The sequence below is a fragment of the Elephas maximus genome, chromosome 13 (assembly GCF_024166365.1).
Source record: "Elephas maximus indicus isolate mEleMax1 chromosome 13, mEleMax1 primary haplotype, whole genome shotgun sequence".
NCBI classification, from domain to species: domain Eukaryota; kingdom Metazoa; phylum Chordata; class Mammalia; order Proboscidea; family Elephantidae; genus Elephas; species Elephas maximus.
In genome coordinates, this window is record NC_064831.1 from 21,119,448 (window position 1) to 21,135,004 (window position 15,557).

The 15,557-nt window shown below is 40.2% G+C and overlaps 2 protein-coding genes across 3 annotated transcripts in view; one reads left to right on the forward strand and one right to left on the reverse strand.

Moving 5' to 3' along the window:
- Positions 1 to 1,933: 1,933 nt before the first annotated feature.
- PPID (peptidylprolyl isomerase D) lies at positions 1,934 to 13,915 on the forward strand. Its single transcript, XM_049905423.1, has 10 exons — positions 1,934 to 2,132; positions 3,538 to 3,678; positions 5,092 to 5,198; positions 7,025 to 7,213; positions 8,255 to 8,377; positions 8,486 to 8,592; positions 10,330 to 10,471; positions 12,622 to 12,708; positions 12,796 to 12,838; positions 13,640 to 13,915. The coding sequence occupies exons 1-10, from the start codon at positions 2,048 to 2,050 to the stop codon at positions 13,726 to 13,728; spliced, it is 1,113 nt and encodes a 370-aa protein (XP_049761380.1). The 5' UTR covers positions 1,934 to 2,047; the 3' UTR covers positions 13,729 to 13,915.
- A 730-nt stretch (positions 13,916 to 14,645) lies between these two features.
- Positions 14,646 to 15,557, reverse strand: part of ETFDH (electron transfer flavoprotein dehydrogenase) — a 32,684-nt gene continuing 31,772 nt past the window's right edge. Inside the window, exon 13 of one of the 2 annotated variants that reach the window (XM_049905422.1) lies at positions 14,646 to 14,986. In XM_049905422.1, coding sequence (XP_049761379.1) covers positions 14,823 to 14,986 — 164 coding nt within the window. In that variant the 3' untranslated portion in view covers positions 14,646 to 14,822. The remainder of the gene's footprint in view (positions 14,987 to 15,557) is intronic. The other variant, XM_049905421.1, reaches the window with a different exon arrangement.

The window sequence follows — 15,557 nt, forward strand, 5'->3', positions numbered from 1 at the left end:
AAGGAAGAAATGATGAAGTAAAAGAACTGAACAGAAGATTTCAAAGGGCAGCTTGAGAAGACAAAGTGAAGTAGTACAATGACATGTGCAAAGAGGTGGAGACAGAAAACCAAAAGGGAAGAACACGCTCGGCATTTCTCAAGCTGAAAGAACTGAAGCAAAAATTCAAGCCTTGAGTTGCAATAGTGAAGGATTCTATGGGGAAAATATTAAACGAGACAGAAGCGTCAAAAGAAGGTGGAAGAAATACAGAGAGTCATTACAGCAAAAAGAATTAACCGACTTTTAACCATTTCAAGAGGTAGCATATGATCAGGAACCAAGAGTACTGAAGGAGGAAGTCCAAGCTGCAATGAAAGCACTGGCAAAAAACAGGCCTCCAGGAATTGATGGACTATCAACTGAGATGTTTCAACCAGTAGCATAGTTTCCATCACCACAGAAACACACACACCACTACAGTAAGACAAACTGACAGAATGCTCTTTAGAAGCAAGGATAGAAGACTTCATCTTGCTTACTTTGGACACATCATCAGGAAAGACCAGTTGCTAGAAGAGAACATCATATTTGGTAAAGTGAAGAGTCAGCCAAAATGAAGAAAATCCTCCATGAGAGTGACACTGTGGTTGCAACAATGGGTTCAGACACACCAATGATTGTGAGGATGGCAGAGGACCAGGCAAGGTGTCCTTCCGTTATATACTAGGTCGCCATGAGTCAAAGGTGACTGCACTGCAGCTAACGACAACGACTTCAAGGTGAGAGAAGGAAGCTGGTTGCTCTTTAACCAGCATTCTTCTAACTCGTGTCTCCTAAGATTGGGCAGCAAGCAGGTTCTGGGCCTTCCTCTCTCTCCACGGTGGTGGTTCTGATAGGTCTAAACCATCACTGTACGAAAACTGCGGTGCGTGCTGCTACCAACTATTCAATACAACGCTCCCGGCTTCTGAGGCACTCTGTGCGTGCTGTGTTCAAATAGCAAGCGTTTTTACTTGCTGATAAGAAAAAATAATGGAAATTTGGGCATCTAAGGATAATTTGGGTTAAGATGAATCCAAATTGCTAGGTTTCAATAGGGCTGGAGGTCAATTCATCTACACATGAAACACACCACTTTCCTCCAAAGTTAGGCTTTATCAGTAAGTTTTCATATGAATAGGTAAAATGTTTTACACAAATTCCCGTAAGGGAAAAGTGGACTATAATAATGAAGTTTTATCAAGAATCAAAACCGTGCTTTATTCTGGACTCTCAGCTTCAGCTTCAGGTGTCCGATGTCTTTCATCTAACCTGTGCCACTTCGACTGTAAAGTGAAGACCAAAGATCCACAATATGGCAATAATAACGGCTACTATTAATTTTTTTTTTTTTATTGACAAGCCAACGCCAGTTGTGTCAGGCATGGTGGTAAGCGACTGACATCTTTAATCCTCCAAACAACGTTCCGAAAAAAAAAAATTCCGAGGTAAGCATTTTTACTCCCATTTTCCACACGAGCAGATTGCGCTTCGGATAAGTCACATGCCAGTTAGTGGCAGGGCTGAGGCTGGAATGGGGAGGTGTTTCCAGAGCTCTTCTACACTACGGTGGTGGAAAAGGCCATGGAACACGAGAGAAAAGGATAAAAAAGGTTAGGGCTGTAATCCCAATGAAGAAGAAAAGTGGGCGCATTAGAGGAGGGCGAGGGGAGAACGCTAGGCGGTACATGGGGAGGACCCCCCGGGCTGGGGACGCGGCGACCCCCCGCCGGCGACCCCCCGCCGGCGACCCCCCGCCGGCGACCCCCCGCCGGCGACCCCCCGCCGGCGACCCCCCGCCGGCGACCCCCCGCCGGCGACCCCCCGCCGGCGACCCCCCGCCGGCGACCCCCCGCCGGCGACAGCGCGGGCGGGCGCCGGAAGTCGGGGGGCGGCTTCCGGGCCTCGCGGCGGAAGTGCTCCTCGGCGTCGCCACCAGCTCTGCGTGGAGAGGCGGTCTGCGGCCGGAGTTGTCGGCTGCCACGAGGTGTCTCCGGCCTGCTTCCAAACGCGTGTGGGAACCACGATGTCGCACCCGTCCCCCCAAACCAAGCCCTCCAGCCCCAGCAACCCCCGAGTCTTCTTTGATGTGGACATCGGAGGGGAGCGAGGTGAGCGCAGCCCCGGGGCCGCGGCAGGGCCCGGAGGAGGCGGGGTTCCCGGGGCTCAGGGGAACCCGGGGGCTGAGGCGCCGCTCGGGCCGGGGGCTGCTCGGCGGCGCGGAGGGTATGGCTACCCGGACCGGGCCTCTGGACCGAGCTCGGGGATCCGGGGCAGATTCGATCCCGCGTCCTCGTACCAGTGCCGTCGGTCGTGGGGGAAGCTTCTGGGAATTTCTGCCTCGGAGGTCGTGGCGGTCTCCAGTCTCGCGTCGTTGGTTGCACCTCCCCGCCGCCTTGCGCCCTTGAATTGGCATCGTTTCTGCAGTGGGTCAGCTCAGAGAGCTCCTGGAATAGGCAGACGCGCAGTGCTGGACTCCAGGCATGCTGTGCCTTTTCCTACACGAGATAAATCAGCGCTTAGGCCGTGTTACTTATAAATTAAAGCAGCTCGTTTACTAATTGCTTTATCCTTATTAAAAAAAAAAAAAAACCCAAACCCAGTGCCGTTGATTCGATTTCGATTCATAGCGACCCTATAGGACAGATCAGAACTGCCCCATAGAGTTTCCAAGGAGCGCCTGGTGGATTTGAACTGCTGACTCTTTGGTTAGCAGTGGTAGCACTTAACCGCTACGCCACCAGGGTTTCCTTATTCTTATTACCGGTTCTTAATTTACAGGTCCAGTCCGATAGGGGAATATTGTGGCATTGGAGGAATGAGCTCAGTGTAGCAATGTAGTTGCCTAGGTTACATGGATACGTTCCTAAGCGCTTGTGAGTTAGAGCGTGTGCTGCTTTGTAACTGAAGTGCTCTTTTTTGGGAACATGCTAGAATTACTGGCCAGGCAGTATGTTTGAGTGCAGGTACACACGGACATGTCACAATTCCGGGCCTCTGGGTGACTGTGGGTGTGTGACACACACCCTCACACGTAGAGTGAGTTTGTTTTGGAATTAGTGCTACGAGTTGTCTAGAAGGAGAACTTTTTCAGTTTTTTCCTCAGGCGGCTTCCACAGATACAAGGACTGCAGCAATACATAAAACTCGGCCAACCTGACCACTTAAAGGGTGTTTACTCCTATTGGTTACTTGGTGATTGGAAATTCTGAGTACATTCAAAGATATTACTCAGAATATTAAACCATTTGTACTTCATGGTGAACCTTATATAATGCTAATCTGCTGGCTATTGCTTATGATCCTTTCTGTGCTGTAGAAGAATAATTGTTTCAAATTAATCTAGATATGTGATACTTTAGATTAATTTTAAGGATTAGAAAAATGACCAAAAAAAGCACTTGATAATTCTTGAGTAATCTCAGTAGCCATTAATTGTACCAACTGTTCTTGTATCATTTATTCATTTGGTTACTCGTTTTGCTTACTGACAAGATTCATTCTCTTTGCTTTTAGTTGGTCGAATTGTCCTAGAATTGTTTGCAGATATTGTACCTAAAACTGCAGAAAATTTTCGTGCACTGTGTACGGGAGAAAAAGGCATTGGACCCACAACTGGGAAACCTCTCCATTTCAAAGGATGCCCTTTCCATCGAAGTATGTGTACATTTCCTGAATCTGATTATTCTTCAAGTACATAATCAAATCCTGTTTGATAGGTGTTAGCAAAGAAAACACTAAGCAGGAGTGAAGGTTAAAAGTACATTAGTTTCCAGGAGGATGCTTTGACGTCTGAGGAAATATAGCTCGGTGCCATAAAGCTTGGGCCATGAGAGGTAGAATTAATGAATAAAAGCTTCCTTTTCATGTATTGTGTGAAGGCACTAAGGTTTATGCCTAAAGAAATGGACTAGCCTAGCTTCACCAATCTTTTTTTATATAAACTTGAGTAAGACAAAATTAGCGTTTATTTTTAAATGTCAGCTGAAATTGTTAATTTGATTTACTTTCAGTTTAATAAAATACCAAAATATCCTAACAAAGTATATAGGAAAAAGAGTTAACATAGCAGGCCTGAGACTGTTATCCTTAGAACTTGTTGGCTTGCAAGGTTGGCTCTTGGCTGGTGTCTGGGAACTTGGCACTGGAACCATTTCCTAAATGATAAAAGGTAGTTTACTGTGCCTAGACTGTGTAAACAATGTGAGTTATGCTAAACATCTGCTTTTATTCTGGGAGTCTGGAATCCTGGTACGTGCTAGGCAGAGAGTACGTGTGGGGTCAGCTCCTAATAAAAACCTTGGGCACTGAGTCTAACGGGCTTCCCTGGGCAGAAACATTGCACATATGCTGCTGCATTTTCATTGCTGGCAGAAGAGTGCTCTCTGAGACCCTTCACAAAGGAAGGGAGAGAGCATAAGAAAGCCCGCATATGGATTCCTCCAGATTCTACCTCTGTCTTTTGGCCCTTACCCAGCTGTGTATCTTACCAAGTCACTGTGTTACACAAGTGCTGGGTCTCGTGAGTCCTAGGGACTCTCCGAACATGGGAGTAGTCTTGGGAACCCTTGACACAAAGTGAAAATATTGCTGAAATATTTCCATTAGGGTATAACAAATCTACTGGGAATGATTTTTCTTTGTTCAGCAGACATTATTGGGTCAGTAAGATGTGCTCACCCCGGCACATAGTTACAAGGATGAGAAACAGTCACTGTGTTACATTCACTATTTGCTGAGAGACAGCTCCTTCTAAACTATGTTACAGAGTGGAGATACTGTGGGAAACAATTAGGAGCAGCAGCTTTGGAGTCTCAGTGACAATTTTATAGGTGAGGTGCCATTTGAACCGAACCTTTGAGGGTTAGTGGGAGATTCAGGCTTAAAAGATCAGACTCAAATTATGAAAAGCCTTAAGAGTGTAAGTTCTTGTGGGGATGGTTGGGGGAAAGAAGCAGGAGAGAGATGATTAAAGTCATTTTAGAAAGTCGCCTTTATTACATATTCATTATTAACATGGCTGAAGTCATACATTTCTTAGTCTCTAATAACCCTTTTCTTTTTTTGTAGTTATTAAGAAATTCATGATTCAGGGTGGAGACTTCTCAAATCACAATGGAACAGGTGGAGAAAGTATTTATGGTGAAAAATTTGAAGATGAAAATTTCTATTATAAGGTAAAGTAGATGAAAATGTATGTTTTTTGCTATGTCTGGGATACTTGTTGGATTAAGAAACCAATAAATGTCTCATGTGTGGTCACGTTCTTTTGTAGAAGATGTGTGCATATTTGTAAATATGCATCTTTAATATGGGAAATGTTCATCCAGTAATGATTTTATTTGGTATAAATACTATAGTTATTTCACTGTGACCCAGTTCTTCTGTGCTTCAGTTAAGCCAGTTTTTAAGTACAGCCACCATATGGCAAAATTGTTTCCAGGAAAAAAATGTTCTCATTATGGTAAGGATGGTAACTTGTGGGTCTTCATCCTTGAATTCGAAGAGAAGCAAACCATCGCTAATATCCAGGGTGAAAGGGGATTTGCACATAGTGGATATGGTTAATGTCCAAGCTCCTAAAGAACATTAGTGGTGCCTGTGCCTCATCTTCACTGTCCCAAGATGTAATTAGGGTATACTGCATAATTCACGTTACAAGAATGGACAAGTAAGTATAAAAGCAAAGTGGTATCTTTGGAATTGAGGAATATGAGCAAGATAATTAGGGTAATTTGAGAAGAAAATATCAGTCTTTCAGACAGTATTTATTGACAGCAACTATAATGCTCAGTACTGTCACTGGCACCAAAGAGTTTATTAAAAAAACGAAAGGCCTTGATAAGGAATTTCTAATCTTACTGGGGAGATAAGATTAAAACACACGGGAGAGCTGGGGAATAATATAGTATGTAATAAATGCTAAATTGGTTGACACTTTCTGTATATGCCATAGGAGAAAACTGTTATTAGTATTGTCGAAATAATTAGGGAAGACACTGAGAAAGAACGGTTACTTAAGTTGGGCAAACAGGGCCTTGCAAGGTGTCTGAGATTTGGTTAGGCAGAGTATAGTTCAAGTTTGGTGTGCATAATTGGAAGACTGAAGGAGGAATGTGGATGAGAAGACAAAGGCAACGGGAAACTGAGGAGATAGTTAATACTCTAGTTAATGTTCTGGGAAAAACACCAAACAAAGGAAGGTACCAGGATGATGAAAACTAAGATCATGTGGTGATCAGGCAGATGAAAGGGGGTCTGTAGAAAGGGCATGTGGTTCGTCTACAGACTTGGTGACCTTGAAAGCTGAATTAGGTTTAGATTGGAGGGACGGACTTAACATGAGCATTACAATGCATGGACCCGCAAGGAATACATTTTCAAAGGCCTAAGAGATAAAGTGGAAAGATGAAAAAATTGGCTTTCACAGAACCTTTGAACACATTGATGCCAAGGCGGATTTCAAAGGGGTGATTCACTGGGGATTTGAAGCTGTATCATTTGGATTCTTTTTGAAATTAGGAAAATACTTAACTGAAATGTCCTTTGTGAACTCAGTATCCCATCGCTGTTTCCAGTGTACTAATACATAAAGGATCATAATGGAGGCCCATAAGTGTGGAAGACTCTTCAGGTCTTGTCAGAAAAAAATAATCATAAAGAGGGCAAAATATACTATTAGATTTTCTTAATCTAGCATGTTCATCTTAAAGATGAAGTATAAGCATCGTCTTCATATATAAATTTAGAAATAACACCTCCTTGTATTGTTCATGTTACTTTATTTGGTTTCATAAGCTTTTCTTGAAATTAAAAAAATAAAGTACCCCATGTTTTGTGAATTGAAGTTTGCAGTTTGTACAAAGTAAAATGACCCTACATTGTTGGGTCTAAATGGTATTACAGTCTACCCTAAGTTGCGTGTTTGAGTGGTTGGTAGGAGATGAGTTCAGACTACTACTGCTGACCTTGGTCTTCTTTTCAATGATTTTTATTCTTGCAGCATGATCAGGAGGGTTTATTGAGCATGGCAAACGCAGGACGCAATACAAATGGTTCTCAGTTCTTTATCACAACAGTTCCAACTCCTCATTTGGATGGGAAACATGTGGTGTTTGGCCAAGTAATTAAAGGAATGGGTGTGGCAAGGATACTGGAAAATGTAGAAGTGAAAGGTGAAAACCCTGCCAAAGTAAGTAAAAAGTTAAAGTGAAATACACTTCAACTATCTTAGCTGTTATGGGAAATGTAAAAGGATTAGGTTATTACTAGCTGGAAAAAAATGCTGACTTTTTTGAAACTCTTTTTCTACAACGGGAAAGATTAGTGTAGTCTTTAAAGAGTATTTTAATTCTTATTTCAGCTTTAATCTCGATGATCTTTGGTCGATGGCTGAAGTCTTCCTGTATCAGTAAAACTTGGAGTTGGTGTGTAGAGTAGAAAGAACAGGAACCTAGAATCTTGTACTGACTCTGCTGTTAACTAGTGGTTTAGCCTTGATTTTTGTTGTCTGACTTCTCTTGGCCTGTTTCTTCATCCTGTATAAATTACTGAAGAGCTTAGACTAGATTACCTCTAAAGATCCTTGGGTTCTAAATGTCTGAACGAAAATGGCCGTGATACCACTCCACTTAATTGACAAGGTTGTGAGTGGGAGTTGGAAATTCAGTTACCTGTAGGAGGTAGGCTGTCCTTCAGTACATGAAGGGGCCAGTATTAAACTGAAAGCATGTGCCTCGCCTAAAGAAAATTACATATAAAATGTTAAACAATTTTGAATTCTCTGTCTTCTGAGCTTTTGAATAGCAGTAAAATACTTTTGTAAGTAGTCACATTTTTTCAGTAGAAATGTTTATAAAGGGCATTATAGTAATAGGAGTCTCTGGGTAATGCAAATGGTTAAGTGCTTGACTACCAGCTAAAAGGTTGGCAGTCTAAACCCACCCAGAGGCACCTTGGAAGACAGTCCTGGTGATCCGCTTCCAAAAGGTCACAGCCTTGAAAATTCTGTGGAGCACAGTGTCTTGCACCCACTGGGTCGCCGTGAGTCAGTATCAACTAACAGCAACTAACAACATTGTAATTCAATAGCTCGGTGACTCTCCTTACATAAATCTAGTTTTAGAAGAGTCTTGGACATGACTTCCAGCTGTATAGCTTTATAAATGCAGATGATTTTTTATCTTTCATTAACATGGTAATGTACTTCTACAACTTAGGATTATTTTTACAGTTGTGCGTTATTGCAGAATGCGGAGAATTAAAAGAAGGGGAAGATTGGGGGATATTCCCAAAAGATGGCTCTGGCGACAGTCACCCAGATTTCCCTGAGGATGCGGATATCGATTTAAAAGATGTGAGTACTTTCAGATTAGTCAGACTTTAATCAAAGCACTAAAATAAAACCTAGCATAAAACCAGATTACCTACAAAATCCAACACTTATACCCTTTCTTTTATACAGGTAGATAAAATTGTATTTATAACAGAAGACTTAAAAAACATTGGGAATACTTTTTTTAAATCCCAGAACTGGGAGATGGCCATAAAGAAATATGCAAAAGTTTTAAGGTAATAAAATATTTTTAATAAATCACTTTTAGGAACTTGTAAATTAAATTACAAACCAATTCAGAGTTGTTCATTGTATTTTTGGAAAATTAACTGCAGAGTAACCAGGTTTGTTGAAATAATTGCATTTCTTTTGTTGCCCCCAACTTATTTTGAAAAAATTTCAAATTTAGAAAAGTTAAAAGACATGTGAACACCCACATACTTTGTACCTGCATTCACCAATACCTAACTTTTGCTGTACATTTTTTTGTAGAACCATTTCAAGAGGAAGTTGCGGGTACCATAACACTTTATTCCTAAATATTCAGCATGTATTTAAGAAATAGGGACATTCTGATATCCTTCATACCATTGTAAGACCTCTAAAATAACACTGGTAGATTATCTCATGTAATCCATATTCAGATTTCCCCGGTTTTTTTTTTTTTTTCTTTTTAAAACCAGAATCGTGCATTGTGTCACTTGTAATGTCTTTTTAGTCTTTTCTAATTGTTGACAGCCCCTCTCCCTAAGAGTTTTTTAGTCATTCTTGATATTAACATGTTGGTGGAGCCCAGGTCAGTTGTTTTGTAAAATACCATCTGTGTATTTTTTGTTTTCTCAAGATCAGATTGAAGTTAAATGTTTTGTCAGAAGGAATTAGGTAGGTGATGTTGTAAATTCCCCATGACATCGTATCTGAAAGGCGCATAGCAGCTTGGCTTACTTGGAGCTTGAACACTTTGTAAAGGTGGTGTCGTCCAGATGTCCGTTAATAGCCCGTGAGGTGATACTGTGAGACTGTGTAAATATCCATTCTACTGCAGCCTTTCACCCAATTTAGTGTCATTGGCAATCCTTGCCTGAATCATTTATTTTGATGGTTGCAGAACTGAGATTTTCTAACTTTATCATTGAATCTGTGGTTATTAGCTGGCACTCTTCAGTTTGAAAGATCCCGTTCCCCCTTTGGAGCTCAGTACTGCTCTTCAACACATGGGGTTGCTATGAGTCGGAATTGACTCAACGGCAACAGGCTTGGCTCGATAAGCTGGTGGATGTTTTCTAGTTTAATATGTTAAATACTGTTATTATTTTTTATGATGCTCAAATATGTCCAGTGAAACCCCCCCCCAGTCCATCTCCTGTATTCTAACATGTTCCCATTAATGTATTTGCTTGTTTTCTGACACAAGATGTTCCAAGCTTACCTTACACTTATCCTTCTTTCCAGTTCAGGTGTTAGCAGTTTCTCCAAGGAGCCCTGATTCTTTTCAGTGGGGGATGGACTTTAGAAACCAAATTCTGGGGGCTGAGTGTGCTCATTGTTTATGGGCTCTTTGAGTGGAAAGAGCTAGGAACTACGTTAGTTACACTAACATAATTCAAAATCAGCACTACCGAGTCCTTCACCTTTCCCCATTCCATTCTCTTCTTTCATGGTGAGAACCCTAGTTCTAAACATAATTATGCTGGAATACTTTCCAGCATAATGAGACTGAATTTTAAAAACAAATTTTTTATTAGTACATAATTATTTTTAGATTTGAGGATTGCTTTTAAATTGGCCTGTGAAGAAAAAGAAAAAATAAAAACTTCCTAAACGTGTGTATTTACTAAAAAGATTATGATCATTAATACTAGCATTTAATGAGCTTTTGTATCAGAAATTACATAATACCCTTTAACATAGTTGAAGAACCAGAGTCTTATTTACAGAACATTGCATACTACTTCTATTAATGATTTTTTCAGATACGTGGAAAGTTCAAAGGCTGTGATTGAGAAAGCAGATAGATCCAAGCTACAACCTGTAGCTTTAAGCTGCGTACTGAATATTGGTGCTTGTAAACTGAAGATGTCAGATTGGCAGGGAGCAATTGACAGCTGTTTGGAGGTAAGTATTTGATGTTGAACTTTTTGAAGGGGTTAAATCACGACGATTTGAACAAAAGCAATTTTTATAATCATTAATACATCTTATTGCATAGGACCTAATGAGACAAGATAAAATGATTTAAGTCATCTTGTCTCTAAATAATTTGGACCTTTAGTTCCTCTCGGTACGTTCATTTTGCTTGCATCATGTCACTTTATACCTATGAAGGTTCTTTCCTTTCTTCCTCAAAGCAGACGTATCAACTTATTTAATCACTTAGTATGTTAATTGAGCACCTATTATATGCTAGGAAACCCTGGCGGTGTAGTGGTTAAGTGCTGTACTTGCTAACTAAAAGGTAGGCAGTTCGAATCCACCAGGTGCTCCTTGGAAATTCTATGAGGCAGTCTACTCTGTCCTGTGGGGTCGCTATAACTTGGAATCGACTAGATGGCAATGGGGGATTCTGTGTTAGGCACTGAAAGACAAAGCCAGGAGTGATTAAGAGCATGGGTTGTGGACTCAGACATGGTTTTTAAATTAGACTTCTGCCACTTACTTTGTGATCTTGGGTAGGTTCCTAATTTTACAGTCTTGATTTATCTGTAAAATAAAAACAATACCTACCTCATGGGGTGGTTGTAAGAATTGCATAACATGTAAGGTATTTCACATAGAACTTGGCACATTTGAAGCACTTAATAATAAATACTATTTATTAAAAAACAGACCCATGTCCTCAAGGAGCTTAGCAGAGAAGGGAGTCAGTTTCAATTTAGGGTCATTAGGATTTGTATGGGAGAATGGGTCCTACTGGAAAACACAGAAGTCACCTGTCTATGGAGGACATACAGGAATACTAACTGATAATGCTGGAAAGGTGGAGGCACCTTCCTCAGACAGCAGTATGTATGACCTCTTCCCTCTTGTATATTTTATTTGAAAAAATTTCCAAACTAAGACCATTCTTAGTGCTTTCATGTAATTTGCACGTTAAGCTATGTACAATAGTTGAGCTAACATGAAGCAAGCAGAAATAAAATGGGATCCTAATTTGGTAGGGTGGATAGAATAAGAGAGAATGTTTGTTAGTAGGGAGCACATATGGAGGAGAAATTTATCACTGGGGATCTCTCTTGATCTGTGTGAGAGGGATAATACCCTCTTCAGTAAAAACCCAGTTTTGGCCTCTGAAAGATGTTGTGTAAACAAAATATACTATTTAAAGAATGTTTCAGGGAGAAAACTGTCAAGTTAGTCATACTCCTAAAAAAACCCCCTAGATTTCAAATAAAAATGTATAAAATTCAAAATGCTTTTATCTTAGAAATACATTGTCAGTTAGGGCCCAGTCAGGAGATACAGAATTCACACCGTAATTTGAACAGGGAAGTTTAATATAAGACAATATAGCAGAGGATTGGAATAATGAAGGACTGGCTAGGAGGGGGAAACCCTGGTGGCGTACTGGTTAAGTGCTATGGCTGCTAACCAAAGGGTCAGCAGTTCGAATCTGCCAGGCACTCCTTGGAAACTGGGGGGCAGTTCTGCTCTGTCCTATAGGGTCGCTATGAGTCGGAATTGACTTGACGGCACTGGGTTTGATATTTTTTTTGGTTTGGCTAGGAGTTTTTTTAGGAGGGTAGAGAATGCTAAAGAATACAGGAGTAGCAGATTGTGTGTGTGTGTGTGTGTAACATGTAAGTGAAATATAGCCCCTATTGATAGGACTCAGAGCTCTCCTAAGGCAGAGAGTCCCTGCTCCCCCGGGGCTGAGATCCTGACCTCATTGGAGAAGGTATGGCAGTGACTCTGGATGGCAGACAAGTTCTTTTACGTGCCCCACCTGTGGGACTTGTTGGGAAGCTGCTGTCTGCAGTGCTGGGGAAAGTTGCCACAGGGAGCTCCTCTAAGCTGTTGGGGAAGAGCCTGCTGAAAGGAGCACGCCGCAACCCTGAAGGGAAACACTTTCTCTGCCATTTCTGTTCAGCAGCCTCTACTGACAAAACTTGAACATGATGCCAACTGGCAAAGCAGAGAGATTTGCAGGATCCTGGTCCATTATCACAGAGCCCTGAAGGGTGGATTTGGAGCCAGCAGGCAATAAACTGAGAACTAGCACATCTGTTTAATACTTACAAATAAATATCAATTTTAATCTTTTATAGGCTCTTGAAATAGATCCATCAAATACCAAAGCACTATACCGCAGAGCTCAAGGATGGCAAGGATTAAAAGAATACGATAACGCATTGGTAAAATTTTCTTCTAAATGTTTAATTTAAAAAAATTGCCCTTTATAAATTATGCACCTGATTTTTCTTAAATTTTTCCACTTAAAGGCTGATCTTAAGAAAGCTCAGGAGGTAGCGCCAGAAGATAAAGGTAAGTTGGCAGTTTTTGTAGTTAAGGTTCATTTTGTCCTTTAAGAATTTATCCTCACCAGTCATCGTAGCCTTTGCCACTGAGATGATGTTAAGCAGATATTACAGAGATCATACAGCATTGAACAAGACAGTTTCTGCCCTGAAAGAACTTACGTTCTAATCTCTCTCCAGAGCATACTAGTTTTTCATGTATCTGAGTACTTTGTGTTCTACCATATTATTTGAGACGTGGCTCTTATTTCTGTAATGCTGGTTGAAAACTCAGCACTGAAAGAGACAGTATTCATGGTGGATTTTTGGAATGATTCTTTTAAGTAAATCTGGCCGTAATGAGGAATCTGCAGACTTTAACCTTTAATTCAAACCTAGTGTTCTAGCTAATGAATATATGTTTAAGAAAAAGGTTTGGACAGCTATGACAAAAATAGTCATGTTTTTCAATTAATCCAACTATGACTAGTGACACTAAATCCAGATGTTAAAATATCGTCAGTCTTTCAGGGCTAAAGTAAAACGAGAGAGACACTTCCTGCCTTCTGTAGTGGAGAGGGCCAGGGCGAAGCTCTGTAGGACCGAGTCCTCTTGTCTGATAGTGGAGTCATACAGTTCATACTTAGGAGTTTGTGTTTGTGAAGAGGATGGTCCTTTCTTTAGAGTTTTCTGTTAATTGGGCTCCATTACTTTACGGGAGAGAAAGATGGGAGTTATCAAAAGGCAGTTAACTATAATATTAAAACATTTGTTGATCACCCTCATTTATTTTTTTAATATTCTGATAAATAACTTGTATATTTTGCAGCTATCCAGGCAGAATTGCTGAAAGTCAAACAGAAGATAAAGGCACAGAAAGATAAAGAGAAGGCAGCTTATGCAAAAATGTTTGCTTAATAAGGAATTCAGTTTTGCTTAAAGTATTGGGCATTAACTGTATAAAGGCACTAAGAAGATCTAAGGGTGTTTGTCTGTCATACACCATCCCTAACGTGTTTCCTTTTACGATTCAGTTTCCCAGTGTTTACAGTGTAGGAGTTCTGGTGGCCTCTGTCTTAATAAAACAATGTTACATAATACACTGTGAAGTTGATTTCCACAAATAATGGTGTCCATCCTGTTATTAAATTGTTTTGGCAAACACTTTATGTAAAATACTGAATAATGACTATTTTAGGCTTTTATGGACTTGTCTCAACTACAGGCAGTCCCTGGATGATGAGTGAGCTCTGTTCCTAAATCTGATTTTAAGTTGAATTTGTACATAAGACAGAACAGTTAGGTATGATTTGTATCTAACATCAGTCAAATGTTTGTTTTAGTATCTAGTATATCTTTCTATGTATAAAAAACATTAAATACTTCCAGATACACTAAAACATTTTTAATAATACAGTGATGGTAACGTTTTGATGCACATGCAAAATAGTGCTCACCTGTTATTAATGAACCATTGTACGTACCTCAAATTTTTAATGTAATAGGCGTTAAGGGGGTTGGTTCCTCTGTTCCTAACCCAGGCACTGCCTGTACTCAGTTCTGCAGATGTAGCTTTAACGTCCATAGGAAATACGTAAATTGATGGGCATGGCTACGTTCCAGTACAGCTTTAGTCATAAGAAAAAGTTGTGGGCTAGATGCTGATGCTACTTCTAGAATGTATTTATTCATTTTTATACTTGAAGACTTGAATTTAGCAAGTCAAAATGTACATTTAGATCTATAGTGCATTTTACTGTTGGGACTAAATCTCTGAAGAAATGAAGTAGATGCTACATTGTTTATAAAGTTTTAAGAAAATTTTTTACGGGGCAACTTTTGATGTAGTATGGGGTTTTTATTTCACAGAGTTATTTTGTGAACATTCTGGTCAATAATACGCTGTAAGATATGTTGACACCTGTTAGCCTTTTAACATTTTAAAGTTAGCTTGCCATACATTTTAAAGAAACTGGCTATCAAAGGTACTTGCAAATGAAATGAGTTGTAGTTCACATTCCATTGTAAGCAGGTCCTCCACCACCTTCGGGTACCACCCAGTTAATATTCTGACTTGGATCTTTAATATCACATGTTTTACAATGCACACAGTTCTGAGCATTGATCTGTAACCGATATCCATCACCCTGTTCCAAAGGAACAAATTCATAAACTCCTGTAAAGTAAAAATACATAGTATTGAAATACCTAACTTTAAAATTCAAAAGCAGAAATTTCGGTCCCAGAAATGGTAGTGACAGAAACCTTAGAAGTTGTTTCCTGAATGTTTACTAAGAGAATATTACTAGGATCTTAGTGTAACTAACTAGTGCTGTTAGTATAATATATGCCATGCATAAAACCAGGAATTACAGCACTATTTGGTTAAGTCTTACAAGAGAACTCAGTGTGTGTGTGTGTATATATACACACACAGCTGAAAAGACAATCATATCCAGTCCTTACCCTTACAAGGAGCTTACAAGCCATTATGATGACATAAATGATTAAAAAAATAACAAGTGGTAACTGGTGAAGGGTAAGACAACACACAATACTGGGGAAGCCAGCACAACTTGTACAAGGCAAGGTCATGGAAGCTCCATTAATAAACCCAAGATCCCTGAGGGACCACATTGCTGGACTGAGGGCTGTGGAGATCATGGTCTCGGGGAACAGCTAGCTCAATTGGCATAAATTAAGAAAGAAAATGTTGTACATTCTGTGGTGAGTAGCATCTGGGGTCT